At 40.1% G+C, this 27,796-nt stretch overlaps 1 protein-coding gene across 1 annotated transcript in view; it reads left to right on the top strand.

The window, feature by feature from the left end:
• The window catches only part of LOC119918404 (potassium voltage-gated channel subfamily C member 1-like), a 128,301-nt gene that overhangs the window by 69,860 nt on the left and 30,645 nt on the right, over window positions 1–27,796 (top strand). Inside the window, exons 2-4 of the mRNA XM_038739145.1 lie at window positions 4,200–4,331; window positions 4,754–5,615; window positions 14,286–14,498. Of these exons, the coding sequence (XP_038595073.1) occupies window positions 4,200–4,331; window positions 4,754–5,615; window positions 14,286–14,498 (1,207 nt within the window). The remainder of the gene's footprint in view (window positions 1–4,199; window positions 4,332–4,753; window positions 5,616–14,285; window positions 14,499–27,796) is intronic.

Genomic DNA, 27,796 nt, shown 5'->3' with positions numbered 1-27,796 from the left:
TTAACAGGCCCAGCTGAGTTACTCATATTCACTCTCAGCAGGACTCTTCTCACATCTGCTGTGGATCCTGACAGCGGCCGGTCCTCTGGAGGTGGAGTAGATTTTACAACTGACTCCTTGTTGAGGAGATCAAAGTGAACATAAAATCAGTTCATCAGGTAATGTGGCCTCACACATGATGGGGGAGCTCCTGCTTTTGTAGCCTGTGATGTTCTTGATGGTCTGCCACATATCTCTGATGTTGTTGGTGTTGAGGTCTCTCTCCAGTCTCTGCTGATGTCTCCACTTTGCCTCCTTGATGTCTCGCTCTGGCGGTGCTGTAAGCGTCTTTATCACCAGACTGAAAAGCAGCTTTTGGCTCTGGATAGAGCCCTCACCACTCCATTCATCCACAACATGGAGAGAACTCTGTTGTGAAGTTTGCGGATGACACCACCATCATCGGCAGGATTTAAAACAATGATGAGACTTCATATCGGGAGGAAATTGATAATCTTGTAGAGTGGTGCACAGTGAAAAACTTAGTGCTCAACGTCAGCAAAACTAAGGAGCTGATCATTGATTTTAGGAAAAAGGAGATAAAGACACACACTCCTGTCTAGATCAGTGTTTCTCAATTTAATTATATAACCTGTTATATTATGACAATAAATGTACCTGCCTACCTACATTTGGCTACAGCAGAAGGCAGGTTGTTCGCGGAAGGGCTGGAGAGCGGACCAAGAATGAGTGTCTGCAGGCAACAGTGAAGCATGGTGGAGGTTCCTTGCAAGTTTGGGGTTGCAATTATGCAAATGGAGTTGGGGATTTGGTCAGAATGAATAGTCTCCTCAATTTGGGATACTAATTTATCATGCAATACCATCAGGGAAGCATCTGATCGGCCCCAAATTCTGCAGCATGGTAACAAGCCCAAACATACAGCGAAAGTCTAATAACTATCTTCACCTTAAAGAAGAACAAGGAGTCCTTAAAAGGAGTCAGAGCCTTGTTCTCAACATCATCGAGTCTATCTGGGATTACATGAAAAGAAAGAAGCAACTGAGGCTGCCTCTCCAAGACGTTTGGGCCAACCTACCTGCCGAGTTCCTTTATTTAGAAGAACTGACACTGTTTGATATGATTTAGATTTTTCTTCTGTTCACTCACTTTGCATTTTGTTAATTGGTAAATATAATCATTAACATGTCTAATTTTGAAAGCATTATTACATTTTTCCATATCTGCCTAAAACTCTTGCACAGTACTTTATATGTAGCATCTCCCCTGCATCAGTAATAAATATCAAAATAAATAAAATAACTCAGAGGCTGTGTGATATTACAGCAAGATCACACATGTATTCAATGTATACTCATTTTGATACTGACTGAGGTCTTTTAAAAAGGTGCAGCACCCAGTTAAAGAAGGAGTTCGCCAAGGCAATTGTAAGTGTGTGTGTGTGTGTGTGTGTGTGTGTGTGTGTGTGTGTGTGTGTATTCAGGACAGCTCTAGATAGCAGTGTTAAATTAGACCATGATAATAAGCTGTGGGACTTGATGTTCTCCCTTAGGGTTAGAGGAAGACTTTGGCTGTCTGTCTTCATCACTGAGCGGTTTATCAGGAAGTAGTTTTGACATGGTTTGACTGGTTCTAAATTAAGTGGGTTGCTTGGTTTGGGTTGTAGCCGTGAACTGTACTGGTACTGAGGTGTACTTAATAATATTAATCATGGAACAGAGCCATCACTAATGTTTTTAGGCACACATGCTTTTCCTGCTATGAAAAAATGTCTAATTTATTAGATCTTTTCTCATAGTATCTGCACCTGAAAAATATAGTAAAAGTCAGACCAAATTTTGCACTCTAACAGACCTCTACTTGCACATAAGGCAGCATGAGTCTTAACCAAAACAAGTAAACAAGAACACAGATAACATCTTTACACTAGCTCATTAACTCTTTATGAATTGATTAGCACCTGTTTAGTTGACTGTCTCTCCCTCTGCTAGCTGCTGCCATAGGTTGTCATGCATTTTAAAATGTTTGTTAATGCACTGCACTCTGAGTTGTATCTTATGTACAACTATTGCTAAATAAATAAAGCTGATTATGATTTTTATTATAATGAGAGTTTTTGCTCTTACACAGTTATGACAAGACTCCAGGAAGTTATTGCGTCCAGCCAATAAACAAAAAGCAAATAAATATATTTCCCAAAAATATTTTACTATTTCTTCAAGTGAAGGTGCTTAGTATTGCCCAGAAGATTTCAATAGGTCTGGAGAGCTCCTAGCCTTAAGGATCTCAACAGGGTGCTACTGTTATTACATCTTAAGTCTAAATGTGACTGATTGAAGCCCTTAGGGTTCCCCCTATTGATTTGAAGAGGAACATGTTTTGGGTTAAGTTATTGGTCTATAAAACAAAGCCATTGAACTTTTCTCCCTTGATGCTAGTGAAGCAAAAACACCGCTGCAATGATAACCCTCCCAGTACCCTTCACCCCATGGGTGAGGGGGACTGGGAGGGTAGGGATGTAACAGATTGAGAGAAAATCGTTTTGTGTTTGGGGCGGCTGTGGCTCAGGAGGTAGAGCGGGTTGGCCGATAATCGGAAGGCGGTTCAATCCCTGGTTCCCCCTGGTTGCATGTCGAAGTGTCCTTGGGCAAGATACTGAACCCCGAATTGCCCCTGGCGGCTGTTCCGCCAGTCTATGAATGTGTGTGAATGTTAGTTTCTGTTTGAGCACTTAAGGCTCAGTGTATGAATGTGTATGACTGGTGAATGCAGATGTAGTGTAAAAGCGCTTTGAGTGGTCGAAAAGACTAGAAAGGCGCTATACAAGTGCGGAGCATGTTCACGTTTGCACCTCTACTTCCTGCAAGCGTGAGCAGAAAACCAAATAATGTGCCCTGTAATCCTGATCTCACTGCAAATATGTATGTTTCTATACAGTAAACGTACCTCAAATTAACATATGTATAAAAACTGTAGAATTTTAAAGATAAAACTAAGTGAAAGAAACATAATTTGACTTTAGGTTGATGGGTCAGTTCACCCATTACCAAAAACACATTTTAAGTTACTTCTAGTAGTATCTGTCTTTGAAGATAGTTCTGAGATGTCAGAATTTTCAACCTCCATCCTAATACCATGAAGGAGAATGGAATTTAATTTGTGGCACTCACAGCAGTTTTTTAAAGGAATGATTTCTTCAGTAGAAAGAGAGAAATGTTCACAGTGAGGTCTTATTAGGACACTGTTTGTGGACAGTTGCTCTTCAATCTTATAAATGTGACTTTATCAAAATTCCATTCACCTCTATGTACGTGAAGTATATCTGGAACACATCAGGGGTGTGAAAGTAAGTAATTGTAACTGTACAATACCTGCTCAGAACATTGCCATCTATCGTAGACAATTGCTATTGCATGCACACTGGGAGCACCCCAACACATCCAGGCAGCTCACACGCACAGGCAGAGAGAGGCATAGAAAGGGGGTGGGAGGAGACTGTAAGAGAGAGAGATGGGAGTATGGGACAGGGCGATGCTGCAGAGAAAAGGAAATCTCCCTATACACACGAACACTAGAGAAAATGACTGATGATACATACATACATAAAAAATATATAAATTATTTGCAAGATACATGGAGTGTGTGTGGTCTTATAGGTGGTATCAGCATAGACAATTTATCGTATGCTGATTGAAAAAAGACCGTTTCAACCTACATACACACACATCAATTAGCTTTACTTACATTGATATCATTTCATAATGGTGCTCACAGTAACTCTCTTCAAACACACACACACACACACCATGTGTACCATGTATACCTGTCTTACTTTTACTCTCTCCACCATCCTAACCTCTCTCCCTCTATCTCTCTAAAAGTGCTGATATCAATGGGATTTCAGCAGTCAGAACATTTGCAGTGAATAAACACCATTCCTCCACTCTCCTCAGTTTGTTATTAGTGCCCTCTATCTGCAGTCTGTTGGCATAACCACTGTTTTCCATATACTGCAATGGCCAAAACCCCCCCTCCTCCACCAGAAATCACATGAAAACCTAAATACTAATGACAAAGGCTTAAACTAGCCAGAATAGCTGAAACTGGCCAATTGTTTGTGTTTCCTGTAGTGTTGCTTGAGTAAAAGGAGATGATGTATGCTGGATGTGCAAATTGTAACACTGTTTTTCTCTCTGCAGTATGTGGCGTTTGGCTCGCTCTTCTTCATTCTTCTCTCAATCTCTACCTTCTGCCTGGAGACCCATGAAGCTTTCAACACTATCTATAACAAGACGGAGAATGTCACCGTTGGGAATACAACACATGAGGAGGTACAATGAAGTTTTAGTGAATTGTTTATTATGTTAATAAAAGGACACTCCAGTGTATTGCTCTTCTACAAAAAATTGGGAGATTTGTGAGGAACAGGTAACAAAAATACAGAAGTGGTGGTGAAGATTATTTGTTAAGGAAGACATTTGTTAGGATCATCCTCATATGAGTTCTGTATTTTTCATTGGCCAGAGTTTCGATACACTCACAGTTCAAGAGGAATTGCTAAACAAACTTTAACTTCTGACAGAAAGTGAGAAAAGAATATAAAGCAAAAATGCATATGACATTAGATAGTGGAACAATATGCCCTGGAGGAACAAGGTATTGTGCCTCTGGGCATGTGCCTTGTAATGAATGAATAAATGAGTAACGGCTTGATAAAATCCATTAACCCTTTATTTATTCTTCTTCCCTGCAGATAGTGTTTGAGGTAGTCACAGATGGCTGGCTGACATATGTGGAGGGTGTCTGCGTCATTTGGTTTACCATTGAGGTGATGCTGCGGGTCATCTTCTGCCCTGACAAGGCAGAGTTCTTCCGCAGCACCCTGAACATCATAGACTTTGTGGCCATCGTGCCCTTTTACCTGGAGGTGGCGCTGAGCGGTCTATCCTCCAAAACAGCCAAAGACGTGCTGAGCTTCCTGCGTGTGGTGCGCTTTGTCCGTATCTTGCGTATATTCAAGCTGACTCGCCACTTTGTCGGTTTACGGGTCCTGGGCCACACTCTGCGGGCGAGCACCAACGAGTTCCTGTTGCTTATCATCTTCCTGGCGCTGGGCGTCCTCATCTTTGCTACCATGATCTACTACGCCGAACGTATCGGTGCAGACCCAGACGATCCGACGGCTGCGGCCCACACCAACTTCAAGAACATCCCCATCGGCTTCTGGTGGGCTGTGGTGACCATGACCACGCTGGGCTATGGGGATATGTACCCTGAGACATGGTCGGGAATGTTGGTGGGTGCTCTCTGCGCCTTGGCTGGTGTGCTGACCATCGCCATGCCTGTGCCCGTCATCGTCAACAACTTTGGCATGTACTACTCCCTTGCCATGGCCAAGCAGAAACTACCCAAGAAGAGGAACAAGCACATCCCCCGAGCACCACAGCCAGGCAGCCCCAACTACTGCAAGCCAGATGCCCTGGCCATGGCAACTGCCTCACCACACAGGCTGATGGGTAATGTTCTCGGGCCTGGCATGGTGGGATCTGGCAGCATGATGGGAACTGGAGACTGCCCACTGGCACAGGAAGAGATTATCGAGATCAACAGGGCAGGTGAGTGATTGAACATAAGTGAGGTCATGCATGTAAGAGTGTGAGCTGTGAGGGGAAAAAAGCAACATTTTTGAAAATTACCATATTTTTTATTCAAGTTCAGCATCCGAATGCTGACAAGCATTTTAAAGAGCGCCATTTTGGAGTGAAACCAATTAATCAAACAAACAACAAAGCAAATATGTGCAAATTGATTAACTCTATTAAAACTATCCTCAGGTGTCTCTGTATCCTAGAATCACACGTTGCGATGGCGATGTCTGTTAATTATCTGTTAATCTGTTGATTACTTTTTAGATGAACTGATAATTTGTTTAATCTAAAATTGTCAATAAATAGTGAAAAATGCTCATCACAATACCTGAGGCTTAAAACTCAAAGGAATTCAATTAATAAATATAGAGGCAATGAACGGGATCGAAGGAAGTCATGAAAAATGACAGATGCACATGACTTAAGAGATTAAAGTGATGAAAAATTTTGGACTTTCAGAAACGCAAACTTGACTCACAGCATCACCTTGAGATCAGAGTGTCATTATATGGAACCTATAATAGCGGTACAACGCAAACATGTGAAAAAGATGGTTATGTACAAATAGCCATAAAGTTGTATTCCGGTGGTGGTGTGTTGGGTGGAAGGCAAGCAACTTAGCTGCCTTTTCACCTCGGAGACCAGCATTCAGTTCCTCTGTGAAACAACATTTATTTGTTTTTTTTTAAATAAAGTCAAGTAGCAATAGCTATGTTAGCTTTGTAGCGTTAGTGTTAGCTACCTAGCTAACTATATTAGTCTTAAAGGCGTTGACAGCCTCCTAAGTCAAACCTAAGTCAGTGGTTGTATGCATGTCGACCGCTAAACCCAACAGCTGCGCACATCTTTCTCACGGCCGACCTACTAGCAGTTAGGGTTAACGTCATTGGTGTTGCTGCGGTCCTCACGTGATTTACATAACATAGGTCCCGTGGTTTACATTATGTAGGTCCGGTCAGGAAACAGAGTTTGAATCATGTATTGAATTTTAATCAATATGTCATATCCCAAAACAACTAAATGTCATATCCCAAAACAACTAAATTTAGGATCGTTGAATTTCATTGTGAAAGTCACTAAAAAGGGCTTGGTATGGATTTTTGTGTTGAAACGTGGTAGTGTTAGAGAAGTAGATGTAATGGGGTATGTTTTCTGTATTTGTGTGTATGGGTTTGGATGTTGTTTGGCTGAGAAAAGATTTGTTTTTGTATCAGACATGTGTCATCTCTTCTTTACATTACTACTTATAGAGTTCCAAATTGGAGTAACCTTAACAAAAATTATATTATAAAAGTGTTCAAGTTCCTCACTTACTCATCAAACTCATGACCAGAGGTCAGGTTTCAGACACTGAACTGATGTGAGAAGTGTGTATCAGGTTTTAAAGCTGTAAATAACTTGTCCTCGTTCTGCCTAGAGTGGAGTGCACTAAATTTGGATTTTAATATACGATGGGATGAGAAAGCTGAAAAAAATATTTATTTATTTTTCCCCACAAATCCACCTCTTTTTTCTCACAACAGATGCTGGACTACCAAGGCTGAAATTGGTCCTGGATTATAAGATACAATTATTTTCTGCCTGTAGAAACATCTCATCTCATGTCTGCTGTTTTAATGAAAATGTCCATCATCTACACCAATACACAAATGCGTGTATCAGTGTGCATCTTGCTGCTTGTGCTGGAATTGTAGTCTTTACCAGATTTAATATTTGGAACTATAAATAGTCTTGAAATTGGCTTGCCACTGCATTGTCTTACAGCAAACAAATATGTAATCGTGCGTGTGTTTTACATTTAAATTTAAGTAAAGTAAGCAATAAGTACATTTGTCAGAAGAAAGTGAAAAAGCAATTGATCGCTGTTGGTAGAGTAAGGAATGTCAGTAGAACAAGTTTCAAGCACTCATAATTGAGGGTCTGTATTTTCGGTATTTGAAAAACAAGGTAACCCTTCAGGGTCTGTATGAGACGCCTTCTTAATAATGTACAACCTCAGCATCCGCATATATGCAGTATGGTATATACATCTCAGAAAATTAGAATATAGTGGAAGTTCCTTTTATTCCGTAATTTAAGTCAAAAACTGAAACTTTCATATATTCTAGATTCATCACACATAAAGTGAAACCTTTTTTTGTTTTAATCTTGATGATGAAGATCCAACATGGTGCTGCGTATAGCTGGCTCAGTGTTCGGTGCACTTTGTTTTGCTTTTTTTTTTTTCAGTGATTTTCAAAGCTCTTACACCAGAGAAGAGCTCTTGAACATCAGGGGAACAACACCAGACCACTGAGTGGAGCAAACCCAGACTCCCAGACTCCCTATTTATTATCCTACAAGGGAAATCTCAGCCAAGCGAAATCTCAGCCAAGAACTCCCTAAATACAGACAGTTTATAAAATGTCCGACCAGAGAGGAGAACATTCTGGATCAGTGTTACACAGCTACACGTTGTTCCCCACGCTGCTCTGGGACATTCTGACCACTCAATGATCCACCTGATTCCTGTGAACAGGCAGAAATTAAAGCTTTGTAAACCTGTTGTGAGGACCAGTGAGGCTATAGAGGACCTTCACGCATGTTTGGACTGCACTGTCTGGAATGTTTTCAGGACTTCTACCAACAGTCTGGATGAGTTTACAGATGCTGTGACGTCATACATCAGCTTCTGTGAGGACAGCTGTATTTCATCACTCACCAGGGTGAGTTATAACATCGGCAAACCCTGGTTCACACCTAAACTCAGGCGGGTTTAGGGCGTTAAAGTACAGGTTTAGCAAGGAGGTGTGAGAAGCTGAACGGCTGTAGAGACGTTGAGGTAAGTGTATTGACTCATTCCGTTCCATTTCTGGTGCTTGTGTGTTGGTTGCAAGTTTTGCTTCTCTAACTAAATACCAGTGACTCTAAATCACATGGTTGTTCAAAAGAATTTTGGTAGCTGACGCTACTGTACTTTAGCTTAGCTGTTAGCTCCCCCTCTCCCTCTCCTGCTCTCTCTTGCTCGGTGTGTCAGATGTTCTGTTACTCCTCTGCCTCCTTTAGAGGTAATGGTACATGTAACAAGTGTAGTTTATGTATAGCCATGGAGGCGAGGCTTAGTAATTTAGAAGTCCGGCTCCGCACCCTGATCACTCTAGCTACTGTAGCTAGCCAGTCCCCGGTAGTCAGTGTGAAACGACCTGAATTAGCCTCTGGTAGCCATCCTCCGGCATCTTCTGAGCAGCCAGGAAAGTGCGGCTAGGTGACTGTCCGAAGCAGGAATAGTCGTAAGCATTCAAAGTCCACGGTTTACCACCAACCTGTTCACAGATTTCCCCCACTCAGCCACACAGAGAAACAAACTCCATTTTGAGAAACGTGAAGTTAGCGAAGCCAGCGGCCATAGTTAAGTGCATCCCTGGGGCCAGAGCGGGCGACATTGAGTCTTATTTGAAACTTCTGGCTAAGGATAAACGTAAATACAGTAAGATTGTTATTCACGTCGCCGGTAATGACTCCCGGTTACGCCAATCGGAGGTCACTAAGATTAATGTTGAGTCGGTGTGTACATATGCAAAAACAATGTCGGACACCGTAGTTTTCCAGTTTGCCAAATCAGACCAGTGATGACATGGATGTCATCATTTCACTGCTGGTTGTCAAGCTGGTGTCCAGCAAACGATGTGGGCATTGTAGATCATTGGCAGACTTTCTGGGGAAGACCTGGTCTGAGGAGAGACGGCATTCTTCCTACTTGGGATGGAGCTGCTCCCATATCTAGAAATCTGTCCAAGTTTATTAGTGGACCAAATCCATGACAATCCAGAGTTGAGACCAGGAGGCAGAGTCGCAGTCTAACACACTTCTCTGCCCTTCTTTTTCAGGAGTTACTTAGTGAAAATCCTATAGTGACGGTGTCTGCCCCCCGACCATCGAAATTATTTAAATCAAAGGTAAACAGAAGAGGAGCTGTGCATAAAAACCTCATAAAAATTAAAACCACAAGAGCAATAGTGCAAAAAGAATAGTAAGAGAATTAAATGTGGACATTTAAACGTCAGATCTCTCTCATCTAATATCAGATTGTAATATTGATTTATTTTGTCTTACTGAAACCTGGCTGGGTGATGGTGAATATGTTAGCCTAAATGAATCCACCCCTCCCAGTCATATTAATACTCACATTCCTCGAGGCACAGGCCGAGGAGGTGGAGTTGCAGCTATCTTCGACTCTAGCCTACTAATCAGCTCTAAACCTAAACCAAACTATAACTCATTTGAAAGTCTTGTTCTTAGTCTTTCACACCCAAGTTGGAAATCACTGCAACCACTTCTATTTGTTATAGTGTACCGTGCTCCTGGTTTATACTTTTTTACTACTTTTTATCTGAATTTGAGTTTTTGTCAACTTTAGTCCTTAAAAACGGACAAAGTTGTTATTGTAGGGGATTTTAATATTCATGTGAACTTTCAGAATGATAGCCTTAGTACTACATTTATCTCTCTCTTAGATTCAATTGGCTTCTCTGTTGTTTAAACCTAGTGTTTAAACCTATTACAGAGACTGGAACATTTCATTGGCATTAAAGGAACCGCTCTAAGCTGGCTTAAGTCCTATTTATCAGATCGATCTCAGTTTGTACATGTTAACAATGAATCCTCCATGCACGCCAAAGTTATTTATGGAGTTCCACAATGATCTGTGCTGCGACCAATTCACTTTATATATGCTTCCTTTTGGCAATATTATCAGGAAACACTCCATAAAATTTCATTGTTATACAGAAGATACTCAATTATATCTATCGATCAAGCCAGATGAAACTCATCAGTTAGCCAAACTCCAAATGTGCCTTCAGGATGTTAAAAACTGGACGACCTATAATTTTCAAATGTTAAATTTTCAAATGATATAATTGTTCTGGGACCCAAGCACCTCCGTGATGCATTATCTGAAGATATAGTTTCTCTGGATGGCTTCACCCTGGCCTTCAGCGCCACTGTGAGGAATCTTGGAGTTATCTTTGATCAGGACATGTCGTTTGACTCTCACATTTAGCAGATTTCAATATTGCAAAAATCCAGAACATCCTGTCTAAAAATTATTCAGAATAACTAGAACCAGGAAAAGAGATTACATTTCTCCTGTCTTAGCTTCTCTGCATTGGCTTGCAGTAAAATCCAGAATAGAATTTAAAATCCTTCTACCCCACCAGAATGCAGGGTTACTAGTGGTTCCTAGAGTCTTCTAAAGTATTATGGGAGCCAGAGCCTTCAGCTATCAAGATCCTCTCATGTAGATTCAGGGCCCAGTTTGGGTTCAGGAGGCAGACACCATCTCCACATTTAAGAGTAGGCTTAAGACTTTCCTCTTTGATAAAGCTTATAGTTAGGGCTGGCTCAGGTGAGTCCTGAACCATCCCTTAGTTATGCTGCTATAGGCCTAGACTGCAAGGGGGACTTCCCATGATGCACTGAGCTCCTCTCTCCTCCTCCTTCTCTCCCTCTCTATGCAACCTCATCCCATTAATGCATGTTACTAACACGACTTCTCCCCTTTCCCGTAGTCTTGTGCTTTCTCGTCCCTGTCCTCTCTCACCTTATCACTTTCTGCAGGTGTTTCTGGCTCTAGAGCTGTAGAGTCTGGATTTGACCTGATCTGAGTCACCTGTTATCCCCATGTTCCTGCTCTACACCCTCTGCTACTATTCTTATTACTAGTCCTATTGTTATTATTATTATCATTAACATTAAGATTATTATCAGGAACATTACTATAAATATTTGTACCATCATTCATTCAGTCTGTACCAACATTATCTTTACTGTCTTTACTGTTTCTGCCTCTTAAAAGGAAGTTTTTCCTTGCCTCGTGTAGTGCTTGCTCTTGGTGGGAACTGTTGTAAATAGCATCATAGAGTACGGTCTAGACCTGCTCTTTTATGAAAAGTGCTATGAGATAACTGTTGTTGTGATTTGGCGCTATATAAATAAAATTGAATTGAATTGAATTGCAACACCAATTAAACTGTAAAAAACTGTAAAGCTAAAGCCCACACTCCATTAACAACTCTCTCCTGACCAACAAGCTAAACTACTTCTACTGTCTGTCCTGACACCATCCATAGTCACCCCTCCGATCAGCCCCAGCCCACCAGCTCCACTTCCCACCCTCTCCATCTCAGAGGGGGTGTCAACAGGCTATTCAGGATGCAGAATCCAGGCAAAGTAGCTGGGCTGGATTGTGTCTCCCCATCTACTTTTGAAGCACTGCGCTGATCAGCTGTCTCCGGCATTCACGGACACCTCACTGGAGCTATGTGCCAGCCTGTCCCCAAACAACCAAGGACCACAGGACTTAATGACTACACATCCATTGCCCTGTAGTAATGAAATCCCCTGTCCTTCGCCTACAGAGCCAACAGGTCTGTAGATGATGCAGTTAACATGGCCCTTCACTTCATCCTCCAGCACCCGTACTCCTAAGGCACCTACACCAGGATGTCTGTGTTCCTGTCTGTCTCCAACTTCCAGACCATCAACACCAGTTCAGCTCCTTAAGTTTGCCAAAGACAACACCCTCATTGGGCTTATCTGTGGTGGGAATGAGTCCGACTACAGCTGGGAGATTGACCATCTGTTCACCTGGTGCAGCCAGAAATAGCTGACAGTGGAGACAGTGGAAATGGCAGTGGACTTCAGAAAGAGCCCAGCCAGGAACATCAACTCCCTTACCAACAAAGCTCAGCAGAGAATGTACTTCCTGCAGTAGCTGAAGAAATTCAGCCTAGCAAAGACAATTTTGGCGTACTTCTAAACCACCATCAATCACCTCCTCCATCAACCTCGTAATTTTTAGATGTCTTTATCTTTATTGTTGTTGCACACCTAGTCGTCAAAACTAATTCCCTGAATGTGTAAAAACAACTTTGTCAATAAATCTGATTCTGATTCTGATGATTACAGCTTACGGCTCATAGAAATCCATATTAGATTGGACACCACGTCTGAGGTATTATGGAAGCCCAGGTTGTTTTGATAGCTGCCTTCAGCCTGACTGTATTGTTGAGTGTGGTTGCTTGACAATCCCTTTAAGGCTGCGGTCTTCCCTGTTGCTTGTGCACCTTTTCCTACCACACTTCCAACTTTCCATGAATGTGCTTTGAGACAGAACTCTGTGAACAGCCAGCCCTTTCAGCAATGACCTTCTGGGGCTTAGCCTCCTTGTGGAGGGTGTCAATGAGTGTCTTCTGGACAACTGTCAATTCAGAAGTCTTCCCAATGATTGTGGTTGTGTGTACTGAACCAGACTGAGAGATTAAAGGCTCTTCTCCGGTCGACATTTCAGCATTATACATCCTTTCTTTTAATATTATAACATTTTTGATTTACGTGACCTGTAAGCCATAATCATCAAGGTGTAAACAAAAAAGGCCTGAAATATTTCATTTTATGTGTAATGAATCTAGCATATATGACAGTTTCACGTTTAAAAAAAAATCACTTTTCCACAATATAGTAATTTTATGAAATGCACCTAAAAACTACATTGTTAGGTTTAGGAAAACATGTTTTTTGGGTTGAAATACGTACATTGTGTGACAGGGTTACATAGGAGTTACTTGCCCAGGGCGTCTTCTTATATGGACCCTGAAGGGTACTTTGTGTGCAAAATACCAATGCTTTGTCAGGCTTTCTCAAAGCGTTGGTATTTGATGCCCTGGGATGAGACTGTGCTCGTCTTCAATTTTGAAAATGTGCTACATTATCCCTATATATTTGTGTGTGTGTGTGTGTGTGTGTGTGTGTGTGTGTGTGTGTCCACCCCTCTGGCCGGCATTTGTAACTATTGAGCAGTAAATCATATCAGATTAGATTTGACAGCTGTGTTGAAAGCCACAAATACTGCCTCCTCTGTAGCATCTCCTCTTTTGTGTATGTTTGCAGCACAGTATATATTTTCATTCTCTTTCTGCCACTCCTTTATGAAGTCTCTCTCATTCATTGCTGTTAAATGGTGTGTGTGTGTGTGTGTGTGTGTGTGCGTGTGTGTGTGTGTGTGTGTGTGTGTGTTTGCATGTCAGCAGCCTGCTCTGCTACAGTGTGTTACTCATGTGATCAGAACAGTTTTCAGTCACTAACAATCCTTTATACCCCTCTCCCTCTTCTCTCCACTTTCCCTCTATCATTTCTCCACCCTCCTTTTACCATCTTTCATTTTGTTTTTACCTTTAATTGTTTTTCTGTTGCCACTTGTCTTTCGCCTCCTGTTTTTTGGCTTCTCCTCCTTCTCTTCTCTCCTGACCATTAATATCTTTCTTCCCTTCCCCTCCTCCTCACTCTCTCTCAACTTTCCCCATCCCATCTCCTCTCCATGTCACCTCTCCTTTCCTCTCCTGGTTCTATCTCTCTCTCCTCACCTTTTCTCTTATCATCTTCTCCCATCTCATCTGCATGTTTCCTCTCTCTCTCCTTTCCTTTCCTCTCGTCTGGTCTCCTCTCCTGTTTTACACTCTCACCTACAAATTTTCATTCCTCTCTCCCTCCACCATTTCTCCATTTCTGTCCTCTTCTGTCACCTCCACACCAATGAATTTTTTTTTCATTTCTCTCTTTTTTTTTTTAATCTCCACTACTACCCCCCATCTCTCCCAGATTCCAAGCAGAATGGAGACGCAGCAACCAATGCGGCGGCCCTGGCCAATGAGGACTGCCCAACTATAGACCAGGTCCTCGGGGACGAGCGTAGCCCGGCCACCGGGGGCCTTGGCTCCACCACCAGCCGTGAGCGCTACCCACATGACCGGGCTTGTTTCTTGCTGAGCGCCGGGGAGTTCCAGCGCACAACAGACGGGAACGTTCGGAAAGGTAGGAGGGCAGAGGGGGGGATGAGGAGGAGCGTGGGATACTTGAGTGATAGCAGTGAGCTGTCTCTTGATGCATGGTCCTGAATGATATGTGCTTAAAAACATCAAAACACATCTGTTCCAAGCGTACACATACCCAGTTACACGCAAAATAATCGCAACACATAATATGTGATACAATATTAAAAAATACATCCAGGTGCTTACATGTGTTCATTGTATTGTGTCCACAATGATTCTTCTCATTCACACCTTCAAACTACATCTGTTGTAGAAGAAGTCCCCTTCATGCATATCCTGCATCTGTACTGCAGAGGTACTGCAGAGGCTGCCGCAGCACCAGGATTTACTCTGCTGTGACACAAGTGTTTTTTTGGTGAATGTGGTGAAAGAATGCAGTACTCTTTTCTGCAGACGATTCATTACTGAGGTGGATCCACAGTCACTCAGCAACACTACATGCAAGATAACATTGGTTTTGTTGGTGTATGCTGAATTCTGTGTTCATCATAGCTGATACAGTTGCATGTGTTACTGTAACATACAGCTAAACTGTTTCATTTCAAAACACTGTCTTTTATTGGTATTATAGTGTTACCTCAGTGATTCCCAACCTTTTTTGTGTAAGGTAACCCCACGGTCCTGTCAATCTACACCCCTTCATTGATCACAACAATCGTGTAATAAATGTATAACACAAGTTTATTATACAATTTAAGTGTTAAGATTGGTTTGGTCAGCTCAACTACTACCATACAAAGCTGATGTTCCAACCATTTAACCATTACTTTTGGCTTACCTTTTGCAGTGCTGGAACTAACAATTATTTTTATTGTCAATTATTTTCCTGATAAACTGATTGTCAGGAAATGGTGACAAATGTTGATTCTTGTTTTCCAAAATCATCAGTGGAGTTCCTCAAATGTCATTTTGTCCATAGCCCAAAGTTATTTGGGAGTTTACTGTCATACAGGATTAAAGAAACACAAAATATTTACTTAAGAAGCTTAAATCTTTTTTTCCTTAAGAAATTACTCAAACCAATTATCAAAATAGTTGGCAATTTATTGAATCTAATAGTTAACAACTAATCAACTAATCAATTGCTAATCAATTTGTTAGCAATTTAGTTCAACCACTTATCCGTTACCTTTAGCTACCTGTTTAGACTTACTTGCTCGCTTTTCACGCGCTCTTACATAACTGCAACAGGTACAGTGGTGTTCAGTTGTTACAGTTGCCTTATGTGGATATATTCTTTTAATAAAATAATAAATTATGTTTTTTCAAATGAGTTGTGCTATGTTTTCAATCTTTACACGTACCCCCTAGCAACTTCACAAGCACCCCCTGGGGTACGAGTATCCCTTGTTGGGAATCACTGTGTTACCTGTAATACTTGATACAAAGAGGTATTAGAATACAGACAACATTGTTGGTGTTCTGATTTTTTTACTATCAACAAATCCCATGAAAAGACAAAAGAAGACTAGCATCAGGTGTTCACCATCTAGTGGCCTTGTGAACATGACATGTTGTTAGGATATTAGCACTGCAAAGGGAGGAGGTCAGAGTGGGTCAACACATTGTGTAAAAGGACTACAAAATATCCACGCATTGCTGCCTCATTTCCAAAATTTCTTCTGGACTATATATCAATCATATTTCACTGACTTTGATTTAACTGCAGCAAGCGCAGTAACAGTATTTCATGCTGCTAACACTGCTCTGTGTAGACACAAGACAATTTACCCTCCACCCGTTTCCATTCCCTCAAACTCATTTTTTATTTACTCAGCACCTGCACATTATGTAATGTTCAATGGATCATATCATGTCAGTAGTTCGCTCAGCCCATCGCTTTGGTTGAAATTGAAATAAATCTAAATATCTATACAGGCGGTGGTGATGGTACAGTGGATAAGACACATGCCCTTGGCATGGGAGACCTGATTGATTAGCACTGTGACACAACCACCAATGTGTCCCTGAGCAAGACACTTAACCCCTAGTTGCTCTAGAGGCTTGCGACCTCAGACATATTTAGCAATTGTCTTTGGATAAAAGCGTCAGCCTCAGCTATGTGTTTAGTGCTAATTAGTAAATGTTCAATGCTCAACTAAGATGGTGAACATGGTAAATTTATACCTGCTAGATATACGTAAGTATGTATGCAAGTAAAATAATAAATTTTTTACATACATACAGTTTTTAGCTAATGTTAATCAAACAGTTGGAAATTGATGACTAGTTTCATTTGATGATTTATACACACGTGGTGCTATAGTGAGTATTTCTATCTGTTATCTGTTATATGGGACTGAGTCAAAATAAACTACAGTGCGTGTGTTAGTGGTTATGAAAGAACATGTCATCCAGTTCAACAATGTGGTCACTGATGTGTTTTTAATGGTATTTGAACAACAAAGGTGCTCTATGACACTGACACAGAGAAATTTATTTTAGAGAGGATTTGTGATTTATATACATACAATATTGTTAGTAGGATATATTCATTGTTAATTCTGCTATTTTATGGGATTTGATTGGCAATAAAAAAAAATACAGAATGTCTCCAGCCTCATTTTTATCTAAAATTGTGTGCTTACTGGAACTTTCTTGCAACATTTTAATGTTACAAAAGTCTACATTTGTTTCTGTATGTCTTGTTTTGAAATGAAACTTTGTAAATGTGCAATATTATGAATCTGATCTGGCAGAAAAACAGATCAGATGAGTGTCATTCTATTCTCAGTAATAACATCAGGCGTCTTCATTTTATTTTGCTTTGTCTGTCTCTCACTCTGTCTCTCCACCTATCTCACTCTATTTAATTTTTTTTCTCACTGTTACTGTAATTCAGTAACTCTTCATTACTTCCGTTTCTCTCTCCTACCCACACTCTGTTCTTCCTAATTTCTGCTTTCACATTTCCTTTTCCTACCTCCTCTATTGCCTTTCCATTTTCTGTAATGTTTTTTTCCATATATTCCATTCGTTTTCTCTCCCTTTCATCGTGCCTACTGCCACTTTTACTACTAATAAAACTAAAAGAATTAATTTTGTTCACCTTTCACCTACAAAAATACACACCCAGACAGATAAGAGTCCAGCAGTGTGACATCCTCCATGGGAGAAAGTCAAGCCAGACAATAGGAGCTCAGTGTTAACTCCAGCTTCTCAGAGGTAACACAAGACAGTAAAAAACACTTATTAATACAACCTCACTGGGAAACTTGAATTTCTCTGTGGAAACCAAAGCTATTAGAATATATTAGATTAAATTAGACTAAAATGGGCTCAATAAAACTAGACTGGGCAATATTACATTAGACTAGAGTAGAATTGGTTAAAATAGATACCACTTGTCTGGACTAAACTAGATTACATTTGATCAGACTTCATTAGATTAGATTAAATTTAGAATACACTAAAATCAGTCAAATTAAACTAAATTACAGTAGATTTGAGATAGATAGATTGGACCAGACCAGATTAGATTTAATGAGATTATACTTGATTAGATAAGAATAGAAAAGAGTATAATACTAGACTGGACTAGACTAGATTAGACAACACTGGACAAGACTAAATTTAACTAAATTAGATTAAATTAGATCAGACTTGATGTGACTAATTTAAAAAAAATAATTAAATTATTACACTATTCTAGACTCAGTTTGATTAGACTTGATTGGACTAGACTAGACTAAACCAGATTGCATTAGATTATTGCATTATAGCTTTATTTGTTGCATCAGTCTAATTCATTTCAGTATGTTACTGTGCATTTATCAGACTATAGCAAAAAAGTAAACAGAAGACGACATCCTTTGAATTTGATAGGAGATAATAGAGCACTGCCCAGAATGTGACGTTGCTTTAAAGGAGTTAGTTTAGCGTTTAGCGGTTACTTTAGCAACAAATAAAGCCATGTGTCTTATCAATAAAAATTTCCATCACAACCGGAAAAGCACTTTGTGAGGCATTGTTTTTTGTTTTTGTGTTTACATATGTTTACCTCATTACGGGAAACTTGAGCTACATTTAGTATGAACCTCTGACGTTGTTAATATCCTAGCACCACTTAAACAAATGAACACACTGTGCGAGTCTGTGTGACTAAATGCATGCTCAATGTTTATTAGTCCATTTGCGTGTGTGTGAGAGATAAATGCCTTCCCTCTTTACACCTACAGTATGCTGTAACCACAGGAGAATAGGTCATGGGGTCAGAGTGAGTTGAAAGGTTACAGCTCACAGTCCAGGTCCATGTCTGATGCGTGCTGTTGCTGTTATTAGTTGGCTGTTGTGTTACTGTCTCCTTCCCCAGGTTGTGTCAGGTCATGCATTTGTACTTTGCCTCTTGTTGGTCTGTGTCACACTATCCATCTGTCTGTTTGTCTGTCTGTTTCTCTATTTTTTCTTTGTTTGTTTGTTTGTATGTCCATCCTTTTATGTGTGTCTGTATTTTGTGTGTAGCTGTCTTCCCTTCCTCCTGCTCCTCCTCTTCCTCCTCTTTCTCCTCCTCTCACCCGGTCTCTTCTCACTCTGGTACTTACAGACGGGGGTGCCACAAACCAAACACTCACCACCACATTTCTCCCCCAAAAGCACTTTGGCACTTTGGCAAAGTCAACCTGGCATAGAGAAGCCTTTTTCCCAGACTGCTTTTGGAAAAATGGTGCCTGGGCTTTCCATACTTTGCTTTAGGTGTGGACAAATGCAACTAAGCAGTTTTTTGCAGATTCTAGAGTGTAGTTGAGATATTTGTCCTATTAAGATCAATCAATTATTGTCTTATTGCGAATCAAAACCAATATCCCCTTAACGCAGATTGCTGCAAATTTGCATCCCATTGCTTCCATTCAGACAGCAGCAGAGATAGCCTATGTATTCCCCCAATGCCTGTTTGTGCATATTCGATACGTACCTAGGAACCTTTTGCAAGCACTGGTTTCTCATTTATGCCTATTGTCACTAATTTGCATCATACCTACATCATACCTGAATTTATGTATTTTCTATGTTCTATAGACAAATTAATAATCTCCACTTAATTTAGCATCAGCTTTAAAGCAAATGAAAACATACATAATTGTAAATAAATTCAGGCGTCAAGGGGATATGAAAAGTATTTTGCCCAACATTCTTACTTATTCTCAAAAATATAACCAAAGAATGAACAGAATAGAAATAAAGAAATAATTGAGGATTCAATTAAATGTGTTTGTTTCGGAACGGTACCAGAGTGAAAGTGGCTGCTGTGCACTGGTTGATTTGTTGCCCTTCAAGGCCAGTGAGAGGTGATTGCAAATCGGTTGGTTTCCTCTGGAACTGAGCTCAAGTCAGTTTTTACAGCGCAGCCCACAGAAAGCACTGTTTTGTTTAACAGCAGATTTGGCTCCATCCATTGCATAATTGGATCCTTCAGGGAACAATTTTCTATACCTGACTCACAAAAAGTTTTAAGAAGTTCTAATAGCACTTTCAAAATAAAACTGTGTCTTTTGTAGGTTACCCGTGTCTCTGTCAGGCTGGGCTGGAACACTGACTATTGAGGTGTTATGAAGGTCTATATCAGCTAAAGCTAACAAAATAGCTAATGGTTTTCAATCGAAATACAAAATCCCACAAGATGGATCTTGTGGGATTTTGACAGACAGCTGCACTCTAAAAGCTTCACATCCACTGTAAAAACAAAAACAATTAGCTTACTACATCTAGAAATTTTTTTTGCTTTTTTATTTAGGCCCGAGCATGAAACATGTGAGGGAATGTTTTTTTTCTGCAAAGTAATCTTATTTTTGGGGGCCTAAACATGCTCAAAAACTCACCAAACTTTGCACAAAATTCAGGAGTGGCGTAGATTTTCGTATTTTATGGGTTTCGCGCATGGGTGTGGCAAAATGGCTTGCTAGCGCCCCCTACAGACCAGCCCCAGAGTTTCACCTAGGTGTACGAAATTTTTGTGGTACATGTATCATGTCCAGACAACAAAAGCATCTTGGAGCCATTGCCTAAACCCAACAGGAAGTCGGCCATTTTGGATTTAATGGTCATTTTTGGCGATTTACACACTTTGTACTTGAATGAACTCCTCCTAGGGAATTAATCCAATCAACTTCAAATTTTTGCTGTGCAGTCTAAACCCACTGACAATTAAAAGTTGTACAAACGGTGAGTTTTCGTGGAATGGCGTGGCCGTTATTCGTAAATAGATGATTCATCATAAAACAGGAAGTTGCTGTAACTACATGCTCACATCTGTACCAAATTTGGAATATACTATAAAAGTCCCGCCCTGAACACATCCACACGCCAGTATTCATGCAATGTCACAGCGCTGGAAACAGGAAATTACATGTTTTATGCTGTAATGTACTACTCCTAGCAGGTTGGACATATATCAACTTTAAAACTGTCCCAAAACCACATTGATGATGCCATGTTGTAAAACTCTAAACTTTGCAGTTAACAGTGTGACGGTGGCGTGCCGGCAAAGTTTAACTCTTTGCCACGACGCAGGAAGTTGTTATAACTTGACTGTACATACTCACATCTGTACCAGAGTTTACATGTTTGATAAGAGTCCTGCCCTAAACACATGTACAAGACAACATTCACCTATAGTCATAGCGCCACCTACTGGCAATAGGAAGTGATCTTCAACGTAGCAGCCCCTGCGGCCCGTTTTACCTACATGAAATTTCTGTGGCACATGTTATTATGTCATGTTATGTACAAAAAAAGCCTCTTGGAGCGATGCCCTAAACACAACAGGAAGTTGGCCAGTTTGAATTTTATGGTTATTTTTGGATTTTTTACACACTCCATACTTACCAACACATACAACAACATACCAACAAACTCCTCCTAAAGAATTAGTCCGACCAACTTCAGATTTCCCCTTTCTACTCTAAAGCCTTTGACGATTAAAAGTTGTACAAACGGTGAGTTTTCGTGACGGTGTGCCCATGGTGTGGCATCCAAAATCGATGATTCGCCATGAAAGAGGAAGTTGTTTTAACTTCAGTGTACATGCTCACATCTGCACCAAACTTTACGTGCTTGATAACAGTCCCGCCCTGAACACATCTACATGTGTACAAGTGCTATGTAGCAGCACAAAGGGGACACAGGAAGTGATGATTAACACCTTTGTGCAGCATCCGAAGCCCGTGGCAAATTCACAGCCACCCTGTCACAGCTCCAGAATCTGCAATGTGGCCGTCTCACACCTTGAAGCGCTACACGTGCGAGGGCCGGCCCAACGCTGCTTGCAGCTTTAATTTTCTTATGTTATCTTTTTACATTTACCACTCGTAAAGTTTTTTGACTAGATAAGTCAAGCACACCTCAAGACTTCACAGTCACACATATTTGAAAATGGTTGTCAGGCTTTTGCTTTAAAAATGCCACCAGGGCTCTCTTCCAATCCCTCTACGACACTTCTCTTTCCTTCCTCCCTTCCCTCTCGCAGACATTATCACAGATTGTGCTGTACTTGGATGGGATTAATTACATATTTTAATGTCACTGCTCTCATTGTAATCCAACACTATCAAATCTCTGGTTGCTATGGGTGGGAAGAACGAAAGACTTGAGCATTTCAGATGCATTCTGAAAGGGCAGCATTGCATTGTAATGGCTTTTTATTCCTCTTCTTGTTCTGCTTTTTTCCCTAGATCTAGTTCATTTTAAGCAAGCAGTAGGGCATGGGCACAAGCCACTTCTGGTTCAAAAGACAGAAATAGTGCAGATTAAAAGGATATGACTAACAAAAATTCAACAATCCACCTTTGCTTCGCGCCTGCCAGATGGATCTCTGTGGTTTGCAGCTTGATCATCGTTCATGTTGTGAAATGCATTGCTTTGACCTTTTGGTGATCCTGGCTCAAGAGCACAAGTCACAGGAGGTCAAACAACTGAGGTATGTATGTAGGTAGGTTTATTGTCACAATAAACCTACCTACCTCAGTTGTGACTGGGGTAGGTAGGTAGGTCCTCAACTGAGAGGACCTTTCTTGCTCTTATACTTGATGTTAGTTTTGGAAATGTGTTTTAAATTACTTTTTCACCTCACTAATTGTTATTTTTGTTTTACAGTTTTTCTCACTCACTTTAGTACATTTCTCAGATCAGAATTGAAATTCTCAAAACTAATTGTTCAACCTCCACATCATCTCGTCACTTGTGCACATCATAAAAGCAATTTCTCATTGTTTTGAACATATTGCAAATGCTTTGACACATTGAAGCAAATGTATGTACAATTGTCTGCTGTTTCCTTGCTTATGTCATGCTGATCACAATGAATTATACCGGTTCTCTGTTGAATAGTCTTACCCCCCAAAACATCTAGGCACAAGTTCATTGCATAAGTTACTGCATGTAAAATGGCTCAACACGTCAAAATCAAAGTTATAGTTTTTCTCAATCGATTTGGCACATTTACTGAAACAAACTTACAATTGTCAAAACTCTGGTACGTGGTACATTCAGTACACCGCTCTGTGTGACCTGCAAGAGGTGATTACTCAATCAAAATAATTACAATTTTTGTCACTCGCTTTAGTATGTTTCTCAGTTGTCAAAATCAAAGTTACAGTTTTTCTCAGTTGCTTTGGTGCATTTCTCAGATCAGAATTGAAATTCTCAAACCTCCACATCATCTCGTCACTTGTGAACAAATTGCAAATGACTTGACACACTGACATAAATGATTATGTACAATTGTATGCTACATTATCAATTGCTTATGTCCTGCTGATCACAATGAATTATACCAGTCTCTGCTGAACAATACACAGTGAGCAGTATATATATATATATATATATATATATATAAAACGAATGTTTTTTTCCCCTGAGAACGGGATAATTAATTTACTCGTGATCACAAGATAACAAACCATAGCTGAATACAGGGGCTGGCAGGTGCGTTTCTTTAGGATAATTTCAAAGCAATTACCAGTGTCACTGGTTAGTTCAGTTGGTAGAGCACAGGGCTCAGTTTGATTAGTTTGATTCCTGTTCTTGTTGACTTTCTTTTTCTTCTTTTGTGTGTATTATCCTCTTCAGCAAAATTGTTATGAAGAGATTGAGGGGAATCCAATCACACATTTCCTGACGGCTATTTCAAAAGTTCCGAAAGCCGTCAGGAAATGTGTAACGTTACATGGATTCCCCTGAATGAGAAGGAATTTCCTCTGCCTGGGAATGATGGAGAAATGAAAAGTCCATAGGTTGATGGGTGTGGACCAAGAACGCACAGAGTCCAGCATGTGCTTTACAGTAATGTGAGCATTTGAAACAGTCTTTTCATAAGAACTTTGTTGAAGAGGATTATGAAAACCCCAAAAGAGCTGAAGGCCACTATCAGAGCAACCTGGGCTCTCATAACACCTGAGCAGTGCCACAGACTGATGGACTCCATGCCACGCCGCATTGCTGCAGTAATTCAGGCAAAAGGGGCCCCAACTAAGTATTGAGTGCTGTACATGCTCATCCTTTTCGTGTTCATACTTTTCAGTTGGCCAACATTTCTAAAAATCCTTTTTTTGTATTGGTCTTCAGTAATATTCTAATTTTCTGAGATACTGAATTTGGGATTTTCATTAGTTGTCAGTTAAAATTAAAAGGAATGAACACTTGAAATATATCAGTCTGTGTGGAATGAATGTATACATTATACAAGTTTCACTTTTTGAATGGAATTACTGAAATAAATCAACTTTTTGATGATATTCTAATTATATGACCAGCACCTGTATGCCATTGCATTTTCAATCATTGTCATCAAAACGTTAGCCATAGTTTATATCAGTAAACACTAAGGATTTTGAGCAAGTTCGGGGCTTTTGCAGGTAATCCACCCACTGTGTTGTGCTTTTTGTTCGATATGTTTCGAGAAATGCACTTACTGTTTTGCAAATGTTAGGGATGATTTGGGAAACATACCAAAGCGAGTGAGAAAAACTGTAATATTTTGTTTTTGATGTTTGTATGTCATCTTTATTATATCATTATGTCTTGCTTTTCCATCCTTTGATCATTACCCCACCTCCTCTTTTCTCTTACACCTTACTTCTTACTCTCTCACTTTCTCCTTCCCTCTCCACTGTTGCTACGGAAACAGCGGACAGGGGAATGCTGGGACTGCAGCAAAGTATTTTGGGTCAAGGCTTGTTTGATTGCATTATTGATGCATACTCATCAATACAGTGGGCTGTATTTCACTAACCACCCAGTTAAGCCAAGGGTCACAAAGTAAACCAAAGTAAAATAGGGGATGTAATCCGTGTATGGTTCGTTCTTTCATTATATCGTTTCAAACCAAAAAGTCTTTTTTGGTTTTTCCAAAAACAGATAAACAGAAAATAAAAAAACAGACCGAGGTTTTTGTTTTTCTGTGTGTTACACTTATATGTGTTATATATGTGTTATGATAAACCTGCAGCAGATACACTGGTGATAAGGGTGATGGGGGTGCCTGATTAAATGTAATTAAGATGAGCTTGAACATCAACATAACAGGGTTTTTAGTTTTAAAAACAGGACAACATTATATAGCTGCAGTACCAGAGGCTGCAGCTATATAATGTTGTATATTGTAATACTGGCTCAACGTTCAATTTGTAACTCACTAGCAACTGGAACAGGAATACTTTCCTGAGAATCCTCCGGTTTTTAAGATCTCTTCAGTTTAAAATTAATACACGGAGTTGTCAGTACATCCAATGGCACACAGAAAACATGAACTGTTAATTCGGCAAGCTGTAGATTAACAAATCATTCTCAGATTAAAAGGTTCGGGTAATTTTCGTTCAGCCTTTCTAGGCTACACTTTTTCGACCTGACCTTTATTTTCTGAGATGAAAGAATGTAGAACGTTGCTCTGCAGAGAGCCTCCAGGAACACATGGATTAGGAGCATAGGACCACTGACCGTCCAGTGCACTGGTTCCACTGGCAACACAACTCATAGGTCTACCGCTGGAGAGGGAGCGGGCGCTGGAGTGTACAGGGCGAGAGAGAGGAGGTCCCAGGAGTGACCTGGTGCACTGCAGACGGTCAGTGATCCCTCTGGCTGGATGAAGCCTGATGGTACTGATTTGCATGATCCATGATAGGCTCCAGAAAAATAAAAATGAATGGCAAAAATAGCGTATTGTTGATATTTTAGAGACCCCCATTACAATATTCAAAATAAAATCGTGTTTTCAGGGGAGCTCATGTCTTATTAAGAGGAGTAAAGCTCCCCCTGGCTCCCTCGTAGTTCGCACCCTGGCCATAGCCTCGAGGAAATACCCTTGATAAACATATTCGAGTATTTTCTTAGATCGCTCAGGTAACCAGCTGCTTCAGATCAGCCCAAAACAAAATGCTTCCTTGATGCTGACATACTTAATCTAGGAATTTGGAGAATTTTGAGGGCTTGAGTGGCTCCTCCAGCTTGACGCGATCTTGCAAAACAAGTAGGCTATATTCTAATATTTCTTTTTTCGTATGTGAACACCGTTCTCCTGGTGCTGGCCCTCCATTCACCCCAACCAAGTTCTTACTCAGTCTTTTCGGTTAAATATCATATAGCCTATCTACCTTTACCATCACAATCTGACATTACAGGGCTTCCCCCACTGCGTTGAACTATGATGCAATAGGGATCCCCAGTGCGATAGGTCTTGACCATGCCATATGTGAGGAGTCGGGGAGTGAGAACGGGATGCAGGGATACAACACCTGTCAAAGATAGAAACCGCAGCTCCATTCTTTTCCGTTATGGGTTTAAAACAGAAAAACAAAACAGATGTCTGTTTTTTGGTTGTCCGTTTTACCATTTTTCTGTTTTGGTTTTAAAACAGAAAAACCCAAAAACTTTTTTTTTTCTGATTGGTTTTGAAACAAAATAATGAAAGAATGAACCATACACGGATTGGGTGGTTTGGTTTAGGTGGTATAGCGGGTCATCCACTGATCACATCTGTGACCCGAATGTGTACAGCTATGTAACATTCAAAAGCCAAAAAATGAAAGCAAAGTGCCAACACTTTATGGGTATAAAGAGACAAAGACATTTTCTTACTTGGAATAATAACTACAAGCTAATATAAGAGAAGAACTTAAATAGAACTTGGGCAAGAAATAGGTCAAAGTTGTTTCAGATTTAGTTTTAAATAGTTAAGTTTGCTGCAAGCGTACATACTTTTTCTCACTTATTTATGTTCAGAGACTTACACATTGTAGTAACTGGTAGAATGATTCTACCAAAAAACAAGAATGACAACACATTGTGTTGTAAAATGACCAGCATTTCCTGATCCAGTGCCAACAATAATGGTTTGGTTTATGTGACTGAAACTACTTGGTTAAGTTTATTCAGGTCAAGTACATTTTATTTATATAGCCCAATATCACAAATTACACATTTGCTTCAGTTGGCTTTACAGTCAGTACAGCATAAGACACCCTCTATCCTTAGAACAAAAAAAACATGACAAAGGTAATTTGACATATGTAATTTTAAGATATGACAACAAAAGACAAAAAAATTAACTGACAATTTTCATTTTCAGAGTTGAATAACTGAGGAAATACAGCAACACAACAAATCCAAAGATGATTACAGTTGTCCCTGTAGGAACACAAATTATGCCAGCCAGAACACCATTTAAAGACAAATCAATAACATAAACATTAATGCAGTGGCATAGTCACACTGAACACAATTGAAAAAACGGTTAGGAATTAACCTTTTCATTGCTGAGTGTCAGCAATCACTCCATCTGATGCATGCAACTCTCAGAGATCCAGAGATCAGTTAAGATTATTACATCTCTCAGCCTCTCCCTCTCCCAAACAATTTCTTTCTGTCCATTTCATTCAAACTTTACCTGGGCCCTGCCCCTTTCAAATTATAGCTAAGTAGTGACATTTGGATAAGGTGGAGTGAGTTTGGCTAGCTGGCTATTTAGCTGGTACCTTTTGTTTAAACTCTTCATAGTCGACTCAATGGGCTCATCAATGTCAGTTTTTGTGAACTGACCAATCACAGCCTAGATGGGGCGGGCCATTAAAACAATGTTGATGTGCCACAGCAAATTTTGGAAATGCTCATTTTTACACGAGTGGTTGTTCGTTCTTAGCATTAACCATGTTGAGTGTTTTTCTGGATTTATTGAAGGAATACTGTATTTTTTTTGTTGGAATTAATATTATATAGTGATATATAGTATAATATTGATTATTGAATATGATTATAATATATAATGAATAATATGTAATTTACATAATTAAT

Source organism: Micropterus salmoides, unplaced genomic scaffold (assembly GCF_014851395.1).
Source record: "Micropterus salmoides isolate LMB-PRFRI ecotype aquatic unplaced genomic scaffold, ASM1485139v1 Ms_hic_scaffold_10, whole genome shotgun sequence".
Classification (NCBI taxonomy): domain Eukaryota; kingdom Metazoa; phylum Chordata; class Actinopteri; order Centrarchiformes; family Centrarchidae; genus Micropterus; species Micropterus salmoides.
This window is presented reverse-complemented; position numbering and strand designations above follow the sequence as displayed.